Genomic DNA, 23,573 nt, shown 5'->3' with positions numbered 1-23,573 from the left:
CCCTCCCCTGAAAATTTGATTTGAAATACAATGAGAAACGTTAAAGGAGTAATAAATACAAAACATCAGGGAAGCGAGAATAATGATGGGATTGAAGAAGGCACGGGCACCCTACATAAAGTAGTACGATTCGAGGATGCAAGAGGAGGAAGAAGTGAATCTAGCAATAGGCTTGGTTTCAACAGTAGGGTTGCTTGAGTTAGAAAGACTAGATGGTGCGTATCAAAATTGAGAAACATTTTTTCTCAACAAGCAAACTTCAATAGTATATGCACAGAGAGGGTTAATATACATACCAGACTTCATTTACCGTGTATTGTCCCGGGAAATGGTCTGCAAGGCTTGGGATTGCATTACGTAGCGACTCCCTCCTGTAGAAGTTGTGGTGCTCCTAATAGATGATCTGATATTGCACTTGGACGCGTGAATAGACAGTGAGCAGTCCAAATCACGGGTTAGTCTGATTGGCTAGGCCAATTTAGTGTTGTCAGATGGAGAGCAGATTTTTCTGCAGATTGCGCAAAAAAAAAATAAACCCCGCTCCAGCCCTCCCGAAATAAAATCATTTTTTACGCCCGACCTTTTTTTTTGTCTCTGCACACATCAAAGGACAACTAAAAAAAAAAATTTGTCACGCAGTATTCACAGGTGGAATATTCGCACCCCCTCGAACACAAATTTTCATTTGACTCGCCCTCATTTCTTTCATTGACAATTCCCTCTCCAGCGACGCATCATTCTGGCCATAATCATTAATCAGAGCATCTGCATCTCACTCACATCTTTCATTCTCATCTAATGACCCCATCCTATTTCATAATCATTTTCATTCACTATTTCTGATAGAAAAATCAACCTTTCTGCTGTGCTTTCCTTTCAACTTTTCAAAAAACTGACTTGACTAGGAAGGAAAAAAAAAAAAAAAATTGACTCTGAGCAGCCACGTGACTCAAATCCCACGTACAAACACTATTTTTTACTATCCTGCCAAAATTCCTGCTCCCGTAGTATCAACACCCTCCAGAGCCAGCCCAACCATGAAGAACGTTGGGGCCCGGTTCAGGAACCGCAAGATCAATAACAAGCAACTCCTGCGCGTTTATCGTGCAGTCGATATCCCTGATCTCGATGAGTCTGTCAGTTTGCAACGGAGTATTCCTCAGACAGAGACAGGTGTCGATAAGGAAGAAGAAGCGGTATGCGTTGTGTTAAATTTTTGTACATATTATTTTTCCCGCCATTTTTTTTCCTTTCCGTTTCCACAGTAGTGGATGCAAAAACACGGGCATTAGTCCTTCATCAATCCTATCTTCTCATTTCTTCGGAGGGGCTTTCTCAAAGTGTTGTGTTTGGGCGACTGTCTCAGTTTCTCTTGAACAGCTGGACTTCGCCGCTTCATAAAATGTTCTTGTGGATTTCTCTTGAATCGCGTCTCTGTTCTGACATGTATATGTATTGCATATATACAAGATGTTAAACAGCATTTCATCTCGTGTTTGAATAGGAACATCACTTGCAAGCAGCTATTTCTGCTTCCAATCTGCTGACGACAACTGGTGAGGCTAAATCACTGTACATCCCTACACCCGATGCTAGCCGCAAAATTGAAAACTACCGTGATTTCTACAATCGCCCCTTCTCAGAGCCTTCAACCCTCATCCGATTTTCATCCACAGTCGAGGATTGTATCGGATGTCCGTATAATATGGATGATGAGGATGACAAATGGCTCAAGGAATTTAATGAGAAGCGAGCCGCTGATGAGGAAAAACTAGATGAAGACCATTTTGAGCTAATCATGTGGCAATTCGAAAAAATCACTAATGAGCGCGTTCCTTATCTGCAGCTGGTAAGTTTCTATCTCATTTTTCTTCGTTCTCTGCTGTGGCACGGTTTTCAGTGCTCAGCATAGTAACTCACTATTACTTTACAATTCATGCTGATACTTACAGGATAGTGGCCAGATCCCGTCATTTGAAGATCTCAAGGCAACATTTACGGGTCCACAGCTCTTGGGTCTCAAGAACATTGCCGCGTCTGTGTATCCATGGTGGCAGGAAAGGAGATCCAAGAGAGGTGGTAAAGTCATTACCCCTCAACTGAAGGCAAGTTTGTTTAATGATGATTGACTTGTTACCTAAAAGTGCTCAACTCAAGTCAACTAATCTAACTTTTGGGGAACTTTTAATAGTTTGAGGAGGTTGTTAGGAACGAAGCAGACCCATACCTGTGTTTCCGTCGCCGCGAAAGCAAGCCCGTTCGCAAAACCAGACGTACTGACCAGCAATCGATCGAGAAACTGCGAAAGCTGCGTATGGAGATGGAGAGTGCACGCAGTCTGCTTGAGATGGTCTCAAAGCGCGAGAAGGTTCGGAAAGAATCGCTTGTACTCGAACACACAATCTTCGATCAGCGCTGCAAGGTGCGCGAATATAAGAGAAGTCTTGGTATCAGGGAAGATGACGAAGACATTCAGAAGGTAAAAAAGAAAAAGAAAATCTTGTTCGAAACTTACGAAGATAATGAGAAATCTTTTTATACTTACTTGCAATGAAATTTCTCGCCTATTTACTACAGAAAAAGAACAGAAGAGAGGCCAGCGCTACTATTCGTATCCCTCATAACCTCCTCGCAGACCGTGAATCGACCTCATCTCAAGAGGATGGTAGAAAGGACCGCTCTTCGCACTCCAATATTGAATCTGAGTTGGCTAAACGCCGAGAGGACGATGTTGGCTGGGAGGATCTTACTGACGTACGTACTATGTAAAGAGTATATCTGTTAAATCTGGTTTGGAGTACTTTATCCTTATCATTAACCATGTGCCTCTTTTTTTTTTTTTTTTTTTTTTTATAATTTAAAAAACACATATTCGCTCGTTACAGAATCCGTATCAACAATTCACAGTACCATACCCGCAGCAATTCTTCAAGATATTGCCTCAGCAACGCAATGGCAAATACATGTCGTTCAGAAAGCGTGTCGGCCGTGGTGGTCGTATTCACATTGACCGCCAGTTTACGAGACCTAGAAACATGTTCAAGGACTCACATGGTTACTACGACAATCTCAAAGATCTGTTCTTACAGTACGATGGTATCAACGCCTTTGACAAGTATCGCTTTGATGATGACTCGTATGATCAAGACGATCTTATTGACGATTTGCGTGATAGGTAAGTTTTCCCATTGCGCAAATGTAAAAATGGATATAATGGCATATCAAATCAGCAAGGATGGTCAGCAGGACTTATCTCTATTTTATTTAATTCAATAATTTAGTATGATTCGCTACCGATGCACACTTTTATCGGAGACGGATCTTCGAAGTCTTTCGACTTCTACGAGACATCACTTTATTTCGATCGGCCATCCTGGTCACACACAGTAGAGAACTCTTAGCTTTCTGTGTATGCACTATAGGCAATTTGGCCTCTTGGTTTCTTCCTCAACCTTTCCGTTTACTCTTCGACATGCACATACCACACACATACAACACGTCTTTTTTTTTTTTTTTTTTTTTTCTTCATTTCCTCAGATTCCTGTACTTTAGCCTAAGACACTTGGTTATTATTATTATTATTTTTGCGTTAATTCGTTAAACTTCACTTGTACAACTCGTTGTAGTTCCTTCGCGATTTTGGGATCGTGCCTTGTTGCTTTATTTCAATAAGTCAAGGACAAAGCAAAGAATCCAGCCGCGCTGTATAGTAAAAAGAAAATATAAAAAAAAGAACAAAAAGAACAAAGCACCAAAAAAAAGTAAAAGTAGTAATCATGTATAACAAAAACAATAAAAAAAAAGGCAATTTTGTTTCAAAGGAAAAGTTTAAATGAGAATCCAGATTATTTATTAAATAGGTAGGCACTGTTTTATCAATTGAACTGAATGCCGGCTCGGCTCCTTTTGCTTATTTTTTAAATTGGGTGGCAATCTTAACCCAGACTTGATCTGGGTGCCTAGCAGAGACAGGATCCTGGTCCAAGTGAATATTGGCAGCATAATATTGGGCATCGTATTCAAGAGGGATGGTGCTGTTTTCGAAAGTGTAGATCTCTCCGACGGCCATGCTAGTCTCTGCGACCACAGGTGAGGATACGGGCATATTCTTGACACCCTTGAGTTTCAAATCCTTGATGTCCATTAGGAGTGTTCCGCTGTCCATGACAAAGCCGCCAGGGAAAGTGAAGTAAGAGAGGGGACGGTTTGTGATGCCTCCAATGGCATAGGTCTTAACGCCATGCATTACCGAGAAGCGAGTTGCAACCATGGAGCAAGCAGATCCACTATAGATTTTTTTTTTTTTTTTTTTTTTTTTTAAATAAAGAAGTTAGTTCAGAATACTTTTGAAAAAAAAAAAAAAAAAAAAAAAAAAAAAAAAGCATTTAAAGAGTCTTACCAGAAGCCGTTAGTGATAATGGCCATGTTTTCAGGCTTGAACTGGACAGGCTTGATCTTCTTCATGAATGGCCACTTGTGTTCAAAATAGTTCTTTTGTGAGAACGTGACCGTGGAGCCAGCACGCTTATGTTTTACATCCTTCAAAAACATGGACGTGTCCTTGTAGGTCTTGTCAGTTGCAGCAGAAACATAGAAGCGGGCATCAAAGATAGAAGGAGGAGCATTTCGTGATCTCTTGATGGCCTTTTTGGCTGCTTCCCGAACGAGATCATTCGTCTTCAAGTCCTGGACGAAATAAGGCTCTGTCTTAGGGAAGAACACATGGTTGATGAAGTAGGAGAAATCAACTGAGCCACCTCCGTTGTTGGTCATATCCAAGATCAACTTCTTGCATCCTTGATTCTGAAGCTTATGGAAGCCTTGAACAAACTCAGAGTAATCTGAGATGTCATCGTCAGAGAACTCGGCCATCTGGGTTGAGATGACAGCGACACAGACATCCGAGTACTTGCTACCATTCATCTTATAGAATGCAGTCGTGGTAGTGTAATCCACCAGCTTTGCCTGAGTAATCACTGATGGTCCCTTGCTACCAGATTTGCCGTTGCGAGGAGCATCATACGTGTTAGAAGCTTCCTCCGCTGGAAGGGCACCACGCCGCTGAAAGGTGGTCGTAGCTGGAGCGACAGTAACAGAGACACCTCCTTTGATAGACACGCCCCCATTAATGAAACGGGGAGAGGTAAGTCTCTTGGCGCTGTTGGCTCTGTTGTTGCTGTTCTTTCCGTCGTTGTAATTGTCATAATAGCCATTAGCATCACATTGGTATCTCCAATAGGCTTTTTGATTCTTAGAATAATCAATTTCAAACATGTCTGAAGCACGGATATCCCAAGGAACAGTCAATTTCAAGGTCTGGTTCTTTGGACATTTGAGGGTGTAATCCACCGATGACTTCTCTGGAAGCTCCCAACGGTATGCGAATCCACCGGGACTGATAGCCCAGCGGTCACCAACCCAGGATGTGCTTGCGAAGGCGTCATTGAGACGAACACCTGGATCCTTGGAGATACCTGAAGTGCGGTCAGTGAACTCTTGAACATATTGCATAGCGGGCTTGCCATTGATAGTGAGAACTTCACATTCAGTCAAGGAGGCTGGATCTTTGGGAAGACCTTTGCTCGAGAATTCGGTATTGACGTGAAAGACACGTACAGATTGTTTGCCATTGACTACAGGTGCGTAGAGCGAGATAGGCTGCCGGAAAACTGCAGTCCTGTAGCAGTAGTCTAATGTAAATTAATAAAAATAATAAATAAAGATATATTTAGCATCCCTCTCTTATTGATTGTTTGATTTTCGTTTTTTTTTTTTTTTTTTTTTTTTTTTTTTTTTTAAAAAAAAAAAAAAACTTACTCGTGTAGGAGAGATGGCCATCGTTAACCGAAAGAAGCAAATAAGCAATCGCGTTCTGGAACTCATAGTCGCTCTTCCAATCCTTCTTTCTACGGATCCTGGCCAGCTCGCCGAGGATATCCACGGGCTTGGATTTGAAGATGCTTCCACCAGGAACTTTGACGGGATCTTGTTTGGCTTGTTCCACAAATGCATAAAAGTTGCTAAGCATTCTCTCCACAGATCTCAAAGACCTTTCAGCAACGTCAGGACGGTATGGGTGGCTCTCAAAGCAACCCTTCACGGCTCCATAGCTCATTGAAGCGCCTCGTTTGCTGGCCTGTTGAGACATCAATGTGCAGGAATCATTTTTGGATGGAGCAGCTGCAGTGACAGCGCACAAGGCAGCAGTCAGGGTGAGGATGGAAGTGAATTTCATTCTGCTGTAAATAAATGTGGTTGCGCTTTAATCAGATCGTATCAAAACCTTAATTAGTTTTCAAGATCGATGGACAGGAAGGTACAACTATCAAAGGAAGGAGAGATTAGAGAGATTGGAAGATGAATTGATAGAGCGATAATGATGATGAGGTACGTTATCGATGGTTGGAGATGAAAGGTGGTCGGACGTATGGAATGTGTGTAGGTGTGGGTAAGGATTTCGGTGGGAGGGAATCTTTATACCCTGAAAAGGGATGGAAGGGAAGGAATTTGCAAAGGATGCAAGGCTAGGAAGAGGATGCTATAGATCAAGACTACGGTCAAGATCTTTGCAACAGAGATGTTAGAAGAGGAGAGCGTATGAAGAGGAAGGAGGATGGAAGGGTGGAAAAAAAAGAAAAGAAGGAAAGTTGGGAGCCGTATAATTTTATATAAAAAAAACAAAAAGGAGAAAGGAGGGCGTGACAAGGAGAGAGGGCGGATGATGAGACAACATGGCGCTTGCTCCCTTTTGGGTTCCCATTGCGAGTGGATGAATGAACAAAAGGGTTCATGGGAGCTGTATGTGCCCTACATTTTTTTTTTCTTTTTTTTTTTTATTCAGTTCAGTTCACTGGTGTGTATTTCCTGACTTTAGGGTACATCTGATTGAGTACCACAAATACGACGGTTACTGACCAAAAGCATGGTTGCATGGTTCGTAAGAAACATTCTAAAAATGAATGCCTTGAACAGTTTTTTTCCTGTAGACAATTATTCTTGTGCTCTCAAGGCATTAAAATTTTATTTTATTTATTTGAATTGGCATGCGCGAGTCTTATAGGGTTAAGCATCCGGGAACGAAAGTGTCCTCTACGCCGAGGTTTAAAAATAATAAAAATAATGCACTTGATTTAGACAATAGGCAAATTGATAGACCGAGTCATTCCCTGCAAGTCTATCGTTCATCTTCATCATCTATCGTCCGTCTCATGGATCAAACCAAGTCTATTGCCTTCAGTCAAAACAAAATCTCTGTAAAAGAGATAGTGGGCTTGAAGGCTTCATGGAACATTGTCCAAGAATCTTTAGGAAAAACAAAACAGAGCTTTGAGCAAGTGAAGAATTCGCCCTACTTTTTATTTTATTAATCATCTTTTTTGTCTTTGCCCTTGCTTTCTCCCCCCTTGCTATCTTCGCCCTCGCTTCATTCCTAAGAGTTCAAAGCTGTTTGGAAAGTATAATTATGAACGCGTAGAAGTAAAGAAAGAAAAAAAGAGAGCAAAAAAAAAAAAAAAAAGAGCAAAATACATACAGGATACACAAGATGCTTGTTCTAAACTGGGAGACGACAGCCGGAACAATCAATGATCCTACTTGACGTCCTCCAAAAAGCTCTTGAAGTAGGGGAAAAGCGGCTCATTTTCCATACGTCGATGTTTTTGCCCTTTGCCCAGTTCATTTTCTATTTCTCTGATACTCATCCTAGTATCTCCCCCAAAAAAACGGCGGAGGGCGAGAGGTTGGTGGTGATGATGAACTGGATTCCGTGTCTCACCCGTATTTCAGGTCCCGCCAGAGCTCTTTCACACTTTATGCTGTGATTTATTTCAACGACGGTCAAGACTAAAATGGATAAACGAAGTTTAGCCTAGTATAAATCTAGTCCCAAAAACTTGTACATGTACAGTTTATAGTCTATAGGAGTGGGACCCTCCCAAAAAAAAAGCTCATTATCCAAAGAGCCATTTTGATCTGATAAGTAAAAAGTCAATTCCATTTCTCTCTTAATGCAACACCAACCCAAGAACTGACTGTCTCATCTCACTTCGAAAAAAATAGTCTTCTCAGTCTTGCTCTCTTTCGCAACACTACGTCTTTTTTTATGCTGTACGTGTATTATAGATGTCTTTGTCTAGAGTTCATCATGTGCTTTAGGACCATCCTTGCTATCCTTATGTGTGTTGAGACTATTCTTGCTATCCTTGTTCTTGACAGAGCCCGGTGCTGCGACAACAGGTGCTTCATTTGCTCCTTTTGTTTGATCATCGATATCAGCATCATCATCGGCCAATAGAGAACACACAGCAGGTGTTTGAAACTTGATTAAGTATTCACACTTGGCTGGCTCTGATACAGAGATGATCTCATTAGTTTCACCACAGTTCATCTCGAATCTAACAGAGCGTTCAGGCCCATTCCAGCACTTGTCGCCACGCGTATAATGCTGGACAGTGTATGGAACATCTGTCTCAGTATCCCATGCCGCGAATGTGCTAATAAGATAAAAAGAAGAGTTTAAATGAGAAAGGATAAAGTTCGTGGTTACCTCATAGATATCTAATTCATAGTGAGAAAAAAAAAAGCGTTGCTTTACCCAAGAGAGGTTGTCGTAGATGATTTTTGGTGTGCACCACCATAAAGACAGATTGAGTAGATGTACCTAAGAGATAAAAATAAAAAAGTTGAGATTTCACAAGACAATTCAATAATCGATGCATACCAATGAAGTGAAGTGTGCCACAAACGTACTCAATATCCTTATATTCGAAACATTGGTCTAGAAGCTCAGCAAAAGTCTCATCTGGACCAAAGTCCATCTTCATTTTTTTCTCGATATCGGTGATACGTTCGCTCACTTCTCGTTCCTCGTTTGATACCGTATCATATTCCTCTTGTGCCAAAGTCACTTCTATTAAAAAGAACGGTTTCATTGTTACGAGACATAGTAAACTACATTGACAAGTCCAAAAAACAGTCAATGACCAACGTGCTAATGCGGATTGTTGTCCTTACCTTCTTTCAGCCTTAGTGCCTCCGGAGTGTCTCCTTGCTCCTCCTCAGGGATCTCTAATGGCTCTTCGCCCTTGAACTCTTGGCGATCCAGGTTCCAAATGGCTTCAAAATCCTCAGTAACCTTGACAGCTGCCAGGACCGCCTCATCATTATATTCCTTGTTATAATCAAGTCGCATACTATCGAGCAGATCGAACAAGGAGCCGATTTCTCGCAAAATGATGTTTGTTTCTTCCACCAGTGCTTTGAAATGACTGTCCGAGGAGCCTTCAATAGCAACTTCATCGCTGTTGTTGTCATTATCACCGTCCTTGTCCCCTGCATAAATTGTGCTCATCCAATCCTCTCCCTGACCTGTAATGTATTCATCGAATCCAGCGACTGTGTCCTTGACGATGAGATCGTGGTAATTCTTATTGTGATTTTCCTTGAGGGTTTTCAAAGTGTTAAAGAGTAATTCCCTGCTCTCATGAGCACGCTTTAGACGTACTTTCTGTTCCTTGATGAACGACACCAATTGAGTTTTGCGGGTAGCTTCACGTTCTTTCTTTGACCCTTCGAAATACGCTTCTTGTTTCTCATTGGCGGCCTCTAGTTTTTCTTTTTCGCAGGAGTACAAAGATATTGGAGTATAAGATACTCATTCATCACTGAGTAATTTCAAAATAAATAAAGTAAGACTCACTTTTCGCAGCAGCTGTCTGGTTTTCTAACTGCTTTGTTTTAGACTTCAGATCTCTCAAATCCTTCATCATTTTCTGTTTGATGTTTTTTCCGCGTTGAATGTACTGTCTCCTTAGCCGGCTTCCATTTCGACGGATCTTCTGAATCCTTTCCTGCTCCTCTCTAGCACGAGTGCCGACTTCTTCACAGATATTAGGACAATGAATTTGACCATCGCTTTCGTCACTGCCATCGCAGCATTCTGGATCACAGACACCATCGTTTACTCGGGATGACTTGATCTCATTACCCACATGGCCAATGTTTTTACAGTAAAAGGGCCATGTCCCACAGGCAGATGTGCCTAAGAAGGTGAAGAAAAAGCAAAAGAGTGAGTGTAAAAAAATAAAAAAAATAAAATAAAGTAGAGGTCCTCTTCACTTACCAGGCTCGTCTGAACCGTCTTGACAGTCGCAATAGTCATCATTAATGGCCGAAAAAGGAATTGTTTTCAATCCATCCTGGCATTTCCATTGTCCATTTTTATCAGGAACGTATCGATCGGCATCTAATTAATTTATTTCAAAGCTCGGATCAATTATCAGTCTCCCCTTTTTTACTTTTTCTTTTATTTACGAGCAAAGAGCTGGAAAAGATTAAAATTTACTAGAAGGTGAAACCCCACGGATAGGCTCGACAGTGGCCTTCGCGATGGCCACACTCAGGGCAAGGGTTATAAAGGCAGGTAGACATACAGATGTTCTCATATTACAGAAAAAATAAAAAGCGGTAGATAAATAAAGGTGCGAAGGGTAGAGAAGGTGTAAGCAAGATGAGGATGAATGTTGTTGAATTGAGAGAGGTACTCTTGAATGAGAGGGAACACATAGTTAGATGAGTTTCTTGGTGACCGCTTTTCTGGTTGCGCCTGCAGGATCGAATAAAGTGCTTGCACGCAAGCAAGGCAAGAAAAGATTGCTTTGATAAAAAACTGCTCCAACATATGCTCATATAGCCATAAATATAATTTGATATTACATCCTCTTTTTTTCCTGTGCGATGCTTTTCCTTTTGATTCTTTTTTATTGAATATTATAAAGTACAATGCACGAGTTCTTCTTTATAATCATGCGCTCTGGACAACATCGTCGTTGACAAAGCGATCCATAATGGCTTGCTTCCTCCTCTTAACAAGGTACTCCTCAACTTCCTTCTGAGACGGGACATATAAACGACCAAGTGGTTTTGTCCTCTCTGTCTGACTATCCACATCCATCTTGCTTCCAGCGTCTTCATCTGCATCCTCGAGAGCTTTTTTCATGGCTAAAAAAAAAAAAAAAAAAAAAAAAAAAAAAAAAGGTAAGAGAAAGATCACAATCTGTAGACGGATACACGTCTCAATTTCCTCTTTTTTCTTTCAAATGGCAGAACAATGAAAGGAATCATACCAATCTCTTCCTGTTCCTCCTCAAATTCCAAGAGTGTCCCGTCTTCTTCGTCTCTATATCCGTAGTAATCTGCGTCGATATGGCGGTATAGCTCTGCTCTAGTTTTCTCTTTGAGTGTCAACGCTAATAGACGAGTGGAAGAATCAGATATTGCTTAATTAATTAAGTAGCAGTATCACTTCTTTTTCTCTTATATAGTAATAGCAATAGCTTTTCAAAATGTTTTATGCGGCCTACGTTTAGGTTGGAAAAGCTCCTTAACTCCTGGTAGATCCTTAGCGCGCCCAAAATACTTGTATCCACGGGCGCCAGGAACCTCTTTGCCTTGAGCATCCAATGTCTTTGGTCCCGTGATCTATTCGTTATAAGCATTTGAGGATGTGTTAACCTCGGGATTTTTCATTCTCCCAAAAGAACGATTTTATGGACCATTGTTGGCTTCCCCAATTTTGAAAGATACCCTGTAATCCACGCCTCCCAAGTCTTTGATTTGTTGCTCCCATCGATATTTTTCACGCATTAATTTATTGATCTCGTCGTTCAAGTCTCTGATTTGGAAATCAGACAAACCAGCTATTAAAGACACGAGAAAATAAAGGTCAATTGACGAAGGCATAGGCGTTTTATCCTTCATATGTATAAAGAAATGGGTCGACAAAGCTTTTTTTTTCTTCCACCTACGATCCTGAATTTTGGACACCTTTCTAGAAATGTCACCAATAACATTACGACGCCATTTTTCTGCTTCTGTCAGGGATGACACTTCAGTGATGCGAAAAGGTCTCCGCTCTGGTTTCTTTGATCCTCCTAGCTCTGCATTCTTTGCTTCGCGAAAGCGATAAAGCATAGATCTGCATGAATCATGTTTGACATAAGCATGAAAGAAAAATAAATTGATCAGTTGTGCTGGCACGATGTATGCATAGTGCTTTTAAAAAACGTCGGTCTCTTTCCATACTGAGCTTTTTCTTCATTTCTGGCCATGGTTGTCGACTATTAGTTTAGGTTGGTTAGCTAGTTAGTTATTGTAAAGGTATTAAGAGAATTAGAATAGAGGAGTTCTTTGTCACATGATGTGACGACTATTTTTTTCTAAAATGTCTGAGTTTGCCACCATTTTTTCGTCATTTCCTATAGCTTCTGTCTTTTCTTCTTGAGAGCAAAAAGGAGCAAACCCCACAGGAGCTATCTGACTAGTCCCAGTAAGCTGTTTTTGAGAATATTTACTATGCCAAAGCTCTTGAAGCACGAGGGACTAGTAAATATTCAAAGGCATTGTCTAGAAAACCACCACTTTCCAAAAATAGAAGGCACGATCTACGCAAGGTCTCGAAGAGAATTGTGCGTTAAATGTTGAGAAATAAAAAACACAGATACAAAGTATTCTTACCAGACACCTCGAAGGGCTACCAGGACAGACATATAATATATATTACTAGTCCGATCTGCCTCTCAGGCAAGATCTTCTACATACTATATGCTATTGATATAGGAGGCTGTGCTATCCGTAGGAGACGCGTCGCGTAGTATTTTCCCTAGGACGCGTCTGTGTCCTAGGAAAAAAAAAAAAAGAACATCTTGCTAAGAGATCTGGCGTAATAGATGTTTTTTCCTTTGTTCCCCAAGTATCACTTGAACTTTTATTAAGTTCTGTTTACAAATAAAACTTCAAACTGTCAAAAAAAATTAGTTTATGGAGATAAAGAAAGAAGAGTATCTAATATTGCCTGGTGGCTTGTATGTGCAGTTACTTTTTTGATTTATTTTTTATTTTATTTTTTACTCGCCTCTTTCTTCTCTTTTTCTTTGTCGAGTACCATCACCCATCTCATCCTGTACACATCACAAACGAAAGACACCATTGTTCTTTTCATCGGAACATACCTCTCTACCTTATAAAATAGCAGCATTTTTTTTTTTTTTCCTTTCAGTTACTTCCTTTTATTTTCTACTCACTGCACCTAGTATTTCATTGATTTTCGATTGTATCTGACCTTCTGTGTCCAGCAAACTTGCGCCTCCACTTGCTTGTATGTGGAGGCTTTAATCGGGAATAAGCTCTAAAACGCGTTCCCTCCTTGAATACCATTTACATTTGACAAAACAGAGCAGGGCAGAGATAAGCTTGCTCATCAGTTTTCACTTTCAAAACTAGGCTTACAGAAATAGAAACGACTTCCCCCTTCTGTCATTCATTCCGTCATTCACAATGAACAATGAAGAGGTATGGCGCTTTTTACCTTTTTGCCACAGCCGTATGCATGGCTTTATCCTGGCAGAGGGCAATAAAATAAACCACAGCGATAATAATAAACAGCCAGTAATTTCGGCAGTGTTATCTAACTTGCAATTTACTTTTTTTTTTGCGATTGTTTAATTTTAGATTGCCGAGCATATGTCTGAAGACGAGACCATGCATAATGTAAGTCAATATATGAATTTAAGCATCAACGCGTCATTAGCAACCTTCAGGGTTATATGTCTATCATTTTGAACCCAATATTGTATAAGCATGCGTCATGTCACACTTGCATCCTTGCTCCACCTAATGTATGTAAAATGTGTTTTGTCCTCTTTTCTTTTCTTAAATTTTTTTCTTTTCTTTAATCCTATAATCGAAAATGGTCTCACTACAAATATAGCCAGATGAGAAGCCAGAAGAGAAACTTACAAAGAAGGATCAGGATAAGCTCCTGAAGGCAGAGCGCAAGTTGCAGCGTGAACAGGATCGTGCATTGATCCAGCAACAGAAAGAGAACTTTGAGAAGGACATTGTCGAGATGGACAAGGCCAAGGTAAAAAATACACACACAAAGCAACTAGATCTTCTATATCCAATTTCCCTTTAACCAACAGTTAATCTGGACTTGATGATATATGGTCTGATCTTGAACTAACAATTCAGTCTGGTGCGCTCCGATCTGGCGAAAATATAGCTCGTAGATACCTCCAATCGTATTTCTTACCTCCTTGGGCAGACAGGTACATTAAAGCGCAATGTACCTCTGTTGAAACTCATATTTCATTCATTATCGTGGGCTTATGATCTAACAGATATTTGAATTACGTCCCTGTAGAACTTTTTAAACATTTCATTGATTTGAAGAAGGCGAAGGACCCCGAGTTTGCCAAGCTGTTGGTAGAGCGAGGCGAAGAATACAAGGAGAAAGTCAAAGCTCCCAAGGGATCTCGTGCTGGTCGCAAGACCGAGAAGGAGGAAGATCAGGAGCTGTTAAAAGATGAAGAAAATGAGAACGATGATAGTTCATTTGTGTTCACGGAATCACCTGCATGTAATGTACCTTAATTGCATTTAAGGCTATCATTATGGCCCATCTACATCGTCGCTCACATAATCATACTCGTTCATATTTCTTTTTTTTGTTTAACCTCGGCCCTTGGCATATAGACATCAAGAACGGTACGTTGCGGGATTATCAGATCCAAGGACTTAACTGGATGATCTCACTTTTCAAGAACGGTATCAATGGAATTCTAGCGGATGAGATGGTAACTGTTACCGAAGGCAATAAGTCTCCATCAGGTTTTATAAAAAGTGTAGCCTTACTAAGCATGAATTATGAATCCTTTGCTATTCTATAGGGTCTGGGCAAAACGTTACAAACAATCTCGTTTCTTGGATATCTAAAGCATATTGAGGGTATTGCGGGACCACACCTGGTCATTGTGCCGAAGTCAACCCTTTACAATTGGAAGAGTGAATTTAATAAGTGGCTCCCGGATTCAAATGTCTTTTTGCTACATGCTAACAAGGACGAACGTGTAAGGAACTTTCATTACAGCCAAAATACATTCATATGAAATTGTATGAAGAAATACCGGACACTCACGCTAACTTCACCTATTGTATTACTACTTTAGGCTGCTATGATTCAGTCACGCTTGCTTACACAAAAGTTTGATGTTTGCTTGACGTCATATGACATCTGCTTATTGGAGAAGACACATTTGAAGAAGTTTGCCTGGCAGTATATTGTCATTGATGAGGCCCATCGCATCAAAAACGAAAACTCGCAGTTATCACAGATCATTCGCACCTTCAACTCAAGAAATCGACTTTTGATTACAGGGACACCTTTGCAAAACAATCTTCATGAGCTTTGGGCACTTCTTAACTTTTTGTTGCCAGATGTTTTCAGCTCAGCAGAGGACTTTGATGCTTGGTTTGAGACCCAAGGGGGAGACCAGGATAAGGTTGTCCAGCAGTTGCATAAGGTGTTGCGGCCCTTCTTGCTGCGTCGTATCAAATCCGATGTTGAGAAGAGCTTGTTGCCCAAGAAAGAAATCAACCTCTACGTTGGTCTAACGCCAATGCAGCGCAAGTGGTATCAGAGAATTTTAGAGAAGGATATTGATGCTGTCAATGGAGCAGGTGCCAATAAGAGAGAGGGAAAGACCAGGCTCTTGAATATCGTCATGCAATTGCGCAAGTGCTGTAATCACCCATACCTTTTTGATGGCGCAGAGCCAGGGCCTCCTTATACCACCGATCAACACATTATTGACAATGCAGGAAAGATGATTGTATTGGACAAACTACTTAAACGCATGAAAGAGCAAGGTTCCCGCGTGCTTCTCTTCAGTCAGATGAGTCGCGTCCTCGATATCTTGGAGGATTATTGCGTCTTCCGTGGATATGGTATGTTTCTATCATATATATTTAAAGTTTTTGCACATGGTTTGTACATGTTCAATCAACTTATAGAGCCTGTATTTGTACTTTTCCATAGAGTATTGTCGTATTGATGGCCAAACCAACCATGAGGATCGTGTCACTGCTATTGATGAATATAACAAGCCCAATAGCTCAAAGTTTATTTTCCTACTTACAACTCGTGCTGGTGGTCTCGGTATCAACTTGGTTACTGCCGACATTGTTGTTCTTTATGACAGTGATTGGAATCCTCAGGTTGATCTGCAGGCCCAGGATCGTGCTCATCGTATTGGCCAGAAGAAACAGGTGTATGTCTTTAGATTTGTGACGGAAAATGGTATTGAGGAGAAAGTATTGGAGCGAGCAGCGCAAAAACTACGATTGGATCAACTTGTCATTCAGCAAGGACGCATGACTCAGCAGCAGAAGACTGCCAATAAGGATGAGTTGTTGACAATGATTCAACATGGAGCTGCAGATGTGTTTAAGAGCACGACGGATAACTTTTACGATCCTGATATTGAGCAGATCCTCCGTCGCGGAGAGGAAAAGACAGCAGAGCTAAATCAAAAATATTCAAACCTCGGAATCGAGGATTTAGCAAAATTCACTAATGCAGAAGGAAGTGCATACGATTGGCAAGGCGAAGACTGGAGTAACAAGAGAAAGGCCGATGGAAGCTTGCTGTGGATTACGCCTGCGAAACGTGAGCGCAAGGCCAACTATGCAGTAGATGATTACTATAGAGATGCATTGCGTGTTGCTCCAAAGGCTCCATCGACAAAAGCGCCTCGACCCCCTAAAGCACTCAATATCCAGGACTTTCAATTCTATCCTGCTCGTCTCCACGAGTTACAGGAGAAGGAAGTGCTGTTTTATCGCAAGTCGATCGGATATCGCGTTCCAAAGGCCGTTGGAAGTGAGGCGGCCAATATGACAGAGGAAGAACTCGAGGAACAGCAGCAGAATGAGCAGGCATTGATTGACGCTGCTGAGCCTTTAACTGAGGAGGAGATTGCTGAAAAAGAAGAACTTTTACAGTCGGTAAGGGCCCTACTTTACTTCAATTTGTATGCTTTTACGCTCGAATGAAAGTACAAAAATGTAACTCTTTACCATTCCACGCTCACTGTTCCTTTGTCTGTAGGGCTTTGAAAATTGGAGCAAACGTGATTTTATCTCATTCTACAAAGCATGTGAAAAGTATGGGCGTAGTAATCTCGCTGACATTACAACTGAAATTGAAGGAAAGACGCTTCAAGAAGTCAAGGCCTATTCAAAAGTTTTTTGGAAACGTTATACTGAAATTGCAGGTACGATGAACTTCAAGACTTGTTTATTTGTTTGTTTAATGTAGTCGAATCTGAAAATATCTGACTTCTGCCTCACTTGTGCCTGTAGATTATGAACGTATTATTACTGCTATTGAAAAGGGTGAGAGCAAGCTTCAACGCCAGTCTGATATTCAGGATCAACTTAGTGCAGTGGTTCATCGTCATCGGGTCCCGTTGCAGCAGCTTAAGATCGCATATAATCAAACGAAGACCAGGAACTATACGGAAGAAGAGGATCGGTTTTTGATCATTCAACTTGAGCGTCTTGGGTATGGCACAGACGATGTATATGACAAAATTAGGGATGAGATTCGTAAGAGTCCTTTGTTCAGATTCGATTGGTTCCTAAAGAGTCGCACACCCTTGGAGCTACAGAGACGATGTGCTTATCTCATTAAATGTTTAATCTCGGACGAGAAACCAGACGAGCCTGTCAAGGGAGTGGTAAGGACTTGGAAGAGCTGGAGCTATGTTTCCTGATGTCTGGGTTTAGTTTGGTATTAACCATTGACTTTTTTATTATTATAATTATACCATTGTGTATTCTTGTCTAAATATGTGTAGAAGAAAGAAGAAACGCCTGTTAAAAAGACGAAAGGAGGAGCAACATCATCGAGCAGAGCATCACCAGCGTCATCTCTCAAAGCCTCGCCTGCAACATCCAGAAAGGGATCCCCAGCAGTTTCAGGGAAGGCATCTCGCAAGGGATCACCAGAAAGCTCAAGTTCGCGTTCGAGTAGGCGAAAATAGATGAGACAAGTCCCTTCCAAGGTTATATGCTTTTTTTCTTTTTTCTTTTCCTTCCTTCATTTATAGTCTCTTTCTTTGTACTGGATGGATCTTGCCGTCGCTAACTGCGACTACTCATTCATTTTCTCACTCTCTGATTATAACTACTTGTACTTGAGTTAATAGAAGGAAAAAAATCTACGAAAAAAAAAAAAAAAAAAAAAAAAAAAAAAAACTATTTTCTCTTCAATACAAATAATACATAGCGGTTGTTGTTCTTTTTAAAATAGATAAAAAAAAAAATTGAATTAGGCCATGTCCGCCATGGCTTGAATATGTAGCTTTAGTTTTATTCCAAACACGCTGCTGACAGTGTTTTTATATTTTTGAAAATGGGCTTGTACTGCGGGTATCTGATCAGGCTGAGCAGCGAACGCTGTCAAGAGTATTGGCGAAGAAGAGGCTGTTGATTTAATTTGCTCGTCATCATTGGCCTCTGTATGACTATTGTTGTTTTGATTGCTATGACTGCTGCTCATAGTCCTATAGTTTTCGTCTTTTTGGTCCCAGTACGAGACTTCTATCATGTTTTGGATCTCGAGAGAGTTCTCTGGAAGTCTACCAGGAATATCGAGCATAATGGCTAAATCATGGTCAGAAATAACATTTGTGGCATTATCTGAAGAGAGAGAAGGAGAAGAAAAGAGTTGATGGATGGCGTGTTGGATGATTGCAGTTTGCGGATGGGATTGGATCGTCTGGTTGGACCAGATGAGGACACAGCCTTGGAGTGACATTTCAGGAGAACAGATATTTCGGGTGATCAATCGACAATCTAGTCCTAATGAAAATGGTCTATGCAGATGCTGCTGAGGCTGTTGTTGTTGTTGTTTTTGTTGTTGATGAAGTTTGTAAACATCTAATTTTAGCCAGTACGACTCCAGGACCTGATGATACAAGCTTTGGGTCAGTTCGGATGTAGGCATTTGAACCAAGACGCATGGTTTGAGACCTGCAAGGACAAAGGCTAACTCTCCATAGTGAAGTGAGCAATCCTGTATAGCAGCAGATGATGCATGGGACTCTGAAGTGGAAATCGAATTGATCCAAGCGCGTTCTGCAGCACGGTAACTCGTGTAGAGTTCTTGAATGGCTTTTGTAGCAATGGTAGCATCCATGTTTATGATATGATAGAAAGTTAGTAGAGTTTGTTTAGAGTGACGAAAAGAAAAACAAAGGGCTTATTTTTTTTCAATTTCACTTTCCCATTAAGGGGAAATGTAGGAGTGAGTTTTGGAGACATAGGCGTCTCAAGATTATGAGTCCGAAAAATATCCTCAAGGGAAACCCCCTTTTACAGGCCACAGCCTTACTTTCATGACCTTTTCCTTGTCCAGTTGTACAAAACTAAGCCAATTTGTCGTTCCGTATTCCTGAATTTGTATTCGTGAGAACGAACTGGTCCAAGAGGACAAACCTATTTACGTTGCTCCCCTTCTTCTGCGCCAGCACTTTGTGTCCTTCTTGAAGGAAAAAAAAAAAAAAAAGATACACATTTACTCTGGATCTGCCTTACGATACACCACGTAAAAAAAGGCTGTAATTCCTATTATTCATCATTTATTGTTTAATATTCATTCTTCATTTTTCATTTTTGGATTGCGGGCCACCAATGGAGCCATTGCATACGGTGATGGGTATATCTCGTGTCCAGAATATCAAGATGAAGGGCTATTTGATTGGATGAAACAGTGATCACAATGCAGCGATCCAACTTCCAGGCTGCCGGCAGAGTTACAGAGAGCCAACCACAAGTGTGGAATTTGGATAATCGTTATTGGATCTTGCTTGTTCGCCACATTATTAGTTGTAAAATAGCAATAATCGTTTCACGAGCTTTGTAACGGTATAAAAAGAAATTGTTGAAGCATGCAGCTTAGAGGAATTGACCTCATCACCTTCCAAATGGGAGACCAGCGTGGGAATTTTGACGAGAGGAATAATAATAAAGAAGACCGATCATCTAACATGTGTTTCGTTGCATCAGAGCTTACATGACACAAGGAAAGTGATAGATGGATCTTTTGTTTCTGATATGGATAAAAAATCTAAACGTGTCATTTATACAAAGCCATAGTGAAATCTAAAGGAATGTGTGATTTCGTTTCAACCAAATCATTCCAACATGCTATAAGCATAGTTATGGGTGTTGCGATTACGGGTCACCTTTATTCATCAAAGCGGAAAAAAAAAAAAAAAAAAAGTGCGCAAAGCCCAAGGAAAAGGGAAAGAAATATTTGAGCCTTACGATATTGTCCATACCAACACGGCGATGGCAAAAAGAAAAAAAAAAAAATTGGGGCAACCTGACAGAATAAAAATACAATAAAAAAAAAATAAAAGTAATAAAAAAAGCGTAACAACAACATGTCCATCTGTGGTCAACAGACTCGGAGACATGGATTGAAAAGGGGTCAAGGATATCATCTTGAGAGTGCAAAGTGATGGGAAGGGGAATACGGAAGTACGGTAGCTGATAGAAAAGTAACAAATAAGAGTTGATATATGAGCACAAAACACAAAAACACGCTCGTGTGGTCAACGGGCATTGATAGATGAGGGATCCGATCCGTCGCGAGCAATGTGTAACAGGGCAGACCAAGCCAGATCAAGGCCAGATCAAGTCAAGTTCAATACAAACTGTTTATTCAAAAAAGTATATTGGATCATTTATAAATATAATAGCTCCAACTCAAATGTCCTCCTTCTTTTCTTCCTCTCCTTCTTCACCTTCTTCACCTTCTTCACCTTTCCGCCCTGCCCTTCTTCGCTGTTTAACCCTAGCCTTTTCTTCTTCAATTTCACTTTCCCTACAATGGTTGTAGCTCTTCTTCGCAGAACTCCAGGGTAAGTTTCTAACCATGACATATCAATGGATAAGATTCATACATATTAATCATATCAGCATATGGGACAATGGAAAGTGGACAATGGAGGGATGGAGCAATGGGAAATGGGGCTATGTGCAATGGGGCACTCGGACAATGGAGCGATGGAACTACGATATAGGCACTTCAAGGACTCAACCTCGCATGTAATGGACACATGTAATTTACAACCAGTCCATAGACCTTAATCTCGGTGCCCATTATGATTTACTTTGCATGCGACTCGTTATCATTAAGAGAAGAGCAAATGAATGAATAGAAGGATAGGAAAGATAGGATAGGACCTGCGCCTCTTTTTTTTCTTTTTTTTTTTTTTTTTTGCGGAAACTCATTTCAGTCATCAGGATCATGTCACCAAATGAGCTCGTGTCTCTTTTTGGAATAATTGAACAACTGGAGAATTGAGAATTCCTGACTGGTTATTTTTGTGATTGATTAATGATCGACAAAAACAAATCTTATTTCGTGTATTTCGTGGGCTGTTTTTGTCCTTTTTCACGCTAACATCAAAAGCAACCTCATTCCCTCTAGCTCTCTTGCCTCAGCTATCCGCCTTCACCGTGCCTCTGTTGCCGTTCCCGCTGCCCGCTTCTTGAGTACCCATGTCACAAACGCGGCCTGTGAGGATCACGAGCCTGGTTTCCTGGGCTCTGTCGAGACTTTCTATGATCGCGTAAGTTCCTATCTTTCCTGTGTACATTAATTTTTCTATTCGCGACTTTTTCCGGCTTAAAAGTCCCATTACTCTGGGCCAAAAATGTTCCATTGGGTACAAAAGCAAGATAGAGAAAAGACGGAATGACCCGAGAGATGTGCACTACAGGATGGATCTGATCTTACGAACCTTACACAGCCGTAACACAAATACAGATGGAAAGGATCGGCACTTGGGACTCTTTTTTTATTTCTTATTTTTATTTTTATAATCTTATTTTGTTTGTTGTTGTGTATCAATTAATGATCGTCGGGTTGGAGATTAGGATTGAGCGGGCAAGAGCCAATCACCCGATAGGATTTCTCAGAGTGCATTAAGAATGCATGGACAAACAAGAAAACATAGTTATCCCGATGCTCTTGAATCCCTTTCATTCCTTGATTTGTTCTAACTTGTTTGCCCTTGAGTAACTTTAAAGCCCACGATTATCTATTAGTCATTACGTACTATATTAACTAACATGTGCTACATATCTATAACATCATGATTGATATAGGCTGCCAAGATCAGCGGTGTCCCTGAAAAGACCTTGACTGGCATCAGGGCTGTTGACTCGGTCTTAAGCGTCAAGTTCCCAGTCGAAGTCGATCCTGATACCCACATCATCGTCGAGGGCTACCGTGCCCAGCACTCTCGTCATCGCCTCCCTTGCAAGGGAGGTATCCGTTTCTCGGATGAGGTTGACCTCGAGGAGGTCGAGGCTTTGGCTTCCTTGATGACCTACAAGTGCGCTGTCGTCGATGTCCCTTTTGGAGGTGCTAAGGGAGGTGTCAAGCTCGACCCCAAGAAGTTCACCCCTGCTCAACTCGAGCGCATCACTCGTCGCTACACTATGGAGCTCTGCCAGAAGAACTTTATCGGACCTGGTGTGGATGTTCCTGCCCCTGACGTCGGAACCGGCCCTCGCGAGATGTCCTGGATCATGGACACTTACCGTCAGTTCAATCCCCAGGATGTCAACGCTGCTGGGTGCGTCACCGGCAAGCCTATTTCGCAGGGAGGTGTCCGCGGCCGTAATGAGGCCACCGGCCTGGGCGTCTACTATGGTATCCGTGAGTTCTTGCAGTTCCCAGAGATCCAGAAGGCGACTGGCTTGACCAGCGAGATCGCAGGCAAGTCTATCATTGTCCAAGGCTTTGGAAACGTCGGCTACTGGGCTGCAAAGTTCTTCCACAACAACGGTGCTAAGATCATTGGTATTGGTGAACACGATGTTGCTGCTTATGATCCCAACGGCCTCGACGTTGAGGCTCTCTTCAAGTACCGTGGCGAGAAGGGATCGTTCCGTGGCTTCAATGGTGCAGAAATGATCGAGGACCCTATCAAGATTTTGGAACGCGAGTGCGATATCCTGATTCCTGCTGCCCTTGAGCGTCAGATCGGCCTCAAAAACGTCAAGAACATCAAGGCCAAGATCATTGGTGAAGCCGCCAACGGCCCCATCACCCCTGCTGCGCATGACTACCTCGTTGCCCAGGGTAAGGTCGTCATTCCTGACTTGTTGTTGAACGCCGGAGGAGTCACTGTCTCGTACTTTGAGTGGCTCAAGAACTTGTCGCACGTCCGTTTCGGCCGTATGTCCCGCAAGTGGGAGGAGGCTGGTAAGGACAAGCTCTTGACCTTGGTTGAGGAGAACGCTGGCCGCCAGTTGACCCCTCAGGAGCGTCGCGCTGTCATCCACGGAGCTGAGGAGCATGAGCTCGTCTACTCTGGCCTTGAGGATACCATGATTGGTGCCTGCGAAGAGACCCGTGCCACTGCTGCACTCAAGAACACTGACTTCCGTACTGCTGCCCTTATCAATGCCATTCAGAAGATTTCAACTGTTACCACCCAGTCTGGCCAAATGTTCTTGTAAAAAAAGAACAGAAAACTTAACGCCCAACTCAACTCATTATACTGACTCCCCTTTAGTATACTTTTCTGAGCATTATCCAATCCTATTGTACGATAGATCCATATTCATTATAAAAAATAAAAACCAAGAAGGTTGCCATCAAAACAAACTTCGTTGTAATTGTCAACATAATTAAGGGTCCATTCACCACG

The 23,573-nt window shown here is 41.5% G+C and overlaps 7 protein-coding genes across 7 annotated transcripts; 3 read left to right on the top strand and 4 right to left on the bottom strand.

Annotated features, from left to right (window-relative positions):
- The first annotated feature begins 902 nt into the window (after nucleotides 1–902).
- Nucleotides 903–3,501, top strand: BCR41DRAFT_343892 (enhancer of polycomb-like-domain-containing protein). The gene is made up of 7 exons (XM_022022380.1): nucleotides 903–1,196; nucleotides 1,505–1,849; nucleotides 1,953–2,105; nucleotides 2,192–2,479; nucleotides 2,578–2,754; nucleotides 2,886–3,175; nucleotides 3,282–3,501. The coding sequence occupies exons 1-7, from the start codon at nucleotides 1,038–1,040 to the stop codon at nucleotides 3,388–3,390; spliced, it is 1,521 nt and encodes a 506-aa protein (XP_021886356.1). The 5' UTR covers nucleotides 903–1,037; the 3' UTR covers nucleotides 3,391–3,501.
- A 409-nt stretch (nucleotides 3,502–3,910) lies between these two features.
- BCR41DRAFT_391127 (hypothetical protein) lies at nucleotides 3,911–6,235 on the bottom strand (the record flags this gene model as incomplete). The annotated part of the gene is made up of 3 exons (XM_022028330.1): nucleotides 3,911–4,286; nucleotides 4,400–5,690; nucleotides 5,818–6,235. The coding sequence occupies 3 exons, from the start codon at nucleotides 6,233–6,235 to the stop codon at nucleotides 3,911–3,913; spliced, it is 2,085 nt and encodes a 694-aa protein (XP_021886355.1).
- A 1,540-nt stretch (nucleotides 6,236–7,775) lies between these two features.
- BCR41DRAFT_343889 (glucosidase II beta subunit-like-domain-containing protein) lies at nucleotides 7,776–10,534 on the bottom strand. The gene is made up of 7 exons (XM_022022379.1): nucleotides 10,343–10,534; nucleotides 10,121–10,243; nucleotides 9,698–10,039; nucleotides 9,013–9,612; nucleotides 8,749–8,908; nucleotides 8,594–8,659; nucleotides 7,776–8,492 (listed from the first exon to the last, which is right to left on the bottom strand). The coding sequence occupies exons 1-7, from the start codon at nucleotides 10,440–10,442 to the stop codon at nucleotides 8,132–8,134; spliced, it is 1,752 nt and encodes a 583-aa protein (XP_021886354.1). The 5' UTR covers nucleotides 10,443–10,534; the 3' UTR covers nucleotides 7,776–8,131.
- A 247-nt stretch (nucleotides 10,535–10,781) lies between these two features.
- On the bottom strand, nucleotides 10,782–12,134 carry BCR41DRAFT_343886 (Isy1-like splicing factor). Its single transcript, XM_022022378.1, has 6 exons — nucleotides 12,082–12,134; nucleotides 11,805–11,974; nucleotides 11,584–11,696; nucleotides 11,361–11,478; nucleotides 11,124–11,246; nucleotides 10,782–10,998 (listed from the first exon to the last, which is right to left on the bottom strand). The coding sequence occupies exons 1-6, from the start codon at nucleotides 12,105–12,107 to the stop codon at nucleotides 10,802–10,804; spliced, it is 747 nt and encodes a 248-aa protein (XP_021886353.1). The 5' UTR covers nucleotides 12,108–12,134; the 3' UTR covers nucleotides 10,782–10,801.
- A 904-nt stretch (nucleotides 12,135–13,038) lies between these two features.
- On the top strand, nucleotides 13,039–18,064 carry BCR41DRAFT_379489 (SNF2 family N-terminal domain-domain-containing protein). Its single transcript, XM_022027220.1, has 13 exons — nucleotides 13,039–13,199; nucleotides 13,279–13,347; nucleotides 13,507–13,545; nucleotides 13,766–13,918; nucleotides 14,060–14,105; nucleotides 14,201–14,416; nucleotides 14,533–14,633; nucleotides 14,727–14,906; nucleotides 15,006–15,783; nucleotides 15,875–16,842; nucleotides 16,946–17,111; nucleotides 17,200–17,576; nucleotides 17,697–18,064. Exons 2-13 carry the CDS (start codon nucleotides 13,333–13,335, stop codon nucleotides 17,880–17,882), a joined length of 3,225 nt encoding a protein of 1,074 aa, XP_021886352.1. The 5' UTR covers nucleotides 13,039–13,199; nucleotides 13,279–13,332; the 3' UTR covers nucleotides 17,883–18,064.
- BCR41DRAFT_417820 (hypothetical protein) lies at nucleotides 18,026–19,068 on the bottom strand (the record flags this gene model as incomplete). Its single annotated transcript, XM_022029547.1, has 2 exons — nucleotides 18,266–19,068; nucleotides 18,026–18,034 (listed from the first exon to the last, which is right to left on the bottom strand). Exons 1-2 carry the CDS (start codon nucleotides 19,037–19,039, stop codon nucleotides 18,026–18,028), a joined length of 783 nt encoding a protein of 260 aa, XP_021886351.1. The 5' UTR covers nucleotides 19,040–19,068.
- Nucleotides 19,069–20,641: 1,573 nt separating this feature from the next.
- On the top strand, nucleotides 20,642–23,521 carry BCR41DRAFT_343881 (hypothetical protein). The gene is made up of 3 exons (XM_022022377.1): nucleotides 20,642–20,768; nucleotides 21,341–21,482; nucleotides 22,021–23,521. The coding sequence occupies exons 1-3, from the start codon at nucleotides 20,737–20,739 to the stop codon at nucleotides 23,380–23,382; spliced, it is 1,536 nt and encodes a 511-aa protein (XP_021886350.1). The 5' UTR covers nucleotides 20,642–20,736; the 3' UTR covers nucleotides 23,383–23,521.
- The last annotated feature ends 52 nt before the right edge of the window (nucleotides 23,522–23,573 follow it).

This window comes from Lobosporangium transversale, assembly GCF_002105155.1.
Source record: "Lobosporangium transversale strain NRRL 3116 chromosome Unknown BCR41scaffold_1, whole genome shotgun sequence".
NCBI lineage: Eukaryota > Fungi > Mortierellomycota > Mortierellomycetes > Mortierellales > Mortierellaceae > Lobosporangium > Lobosporangium transversale.
Note: the sequence above shows the minus strand (reverse complement) of the source record. Positions and strands in the feature narration are given on the sequence as shown.

Excerpts from the sequence above, each read along its gene's own strand:
- BCR41DRAFT_343886 (XM_022022378.1), bottom strand. The coding sequence starts at position 12,107 with ATGGCCAGAAATGAAGAAAAAGCTCA. Across the intron at positions 11,975-12,081 it reads AGAAATGAAGAAAAAGCTCA|ATCTATGCTTTATCGCTTTC; the intron begins GTATGGAAAGAG and ends TGATTCATGCAG. Across the intron at positions 11,697-11,804 it reads GGTGTCCAAAATTCAGGATC|CTGGTTTGTCTGATTTCCAA; the intron begins GTAGGTGGAAGA and ends TGTCTTTAATAG.
- BCR41DRAFT_379489 (XM_022027220.1), top strand. Across the intron at positions 13,919-14,059 it reads TCGAGATGGACAAGGCCAAG|CTCGTAGATACCTCCAATCG; the intron begins GTAAAAAATACA and ends GCGAAAATATAG. Across the intron at positions 16,843-16,945 it reads AAGAAGAACTTTTACAGTCG|GGCTTTGAAAATTGGAGCAA; the intron begins GTAAGGGCCCTA and ends CTTTGTCTGTAG.
- BCR41DRAFT_343892 (XM_022022380.1), top strand. The coding sequence starts at position 1,038 with ATGAAGAACGTTGGGGCCCGGTTCAGGAACCGCAAGATCAATAACAAG. Across the intron at positions 1,197-1,504 it reads TCGATAAGGAAGAAGAAGCG|GAACATCACTTGCAAGCAGC; the intron begins GTATGCGTTGTG and ends GTGTTTGAATAG. Across the intron at positions 1,850-1,952 it reads GCGTTCCTTATCTGCAGCTG|GATAGTGGCCAGATCCCGTC; the intron begins GTAAGTTTCTAT and ends TGATACTTACAG.
- BCR41DRAFT_343889 (XM_022022379.1), bottom strand. The coding sequence starts at position 10,442 with ATGAGAACATCTGTATGTCTACCTGCCTTTATAACCCTTGCCCTGAGT. Across the intron at positions 10,040-10,120 it reads AGACGGTTCAGACGAGCCTG|GCACATCTGCCTGTGGGACA; the intron begins GTAAGTGAAGAG and ends TCACCTTCTTAG. Across the intron at positions 9,613-9,697 it reads CCAGACAGCTGCTGCGAAAA|AAAAACTAGAGGCCGCCAAT; the intron begins GTGAGTCTTACT and ends CCTGCGAAAAAG.
- BCR41DRAFT_343881 (XM_022022377.1), top strand. The coding sequence starts at position 20,737 with ATGGTTGTAGCTCTTCTTCGCAGAACTCCAGG. Across the intron at positions 20,769-21,340 it reads CTTCTTCGCAGAACTCCAGG|CTCTCTTGCCTCAGCTATCC; the intron begins GTAAGTTTCTAA and ends CATTCCCTCTAG. Across the intron at positions 21,483-22,020 it reads TCGAGACTTTCTATGATCGC|GCTGCCAAGATCAGCGGTGT; the intron begins GTAAGTTCCTAT and ends TGATTGATATAG.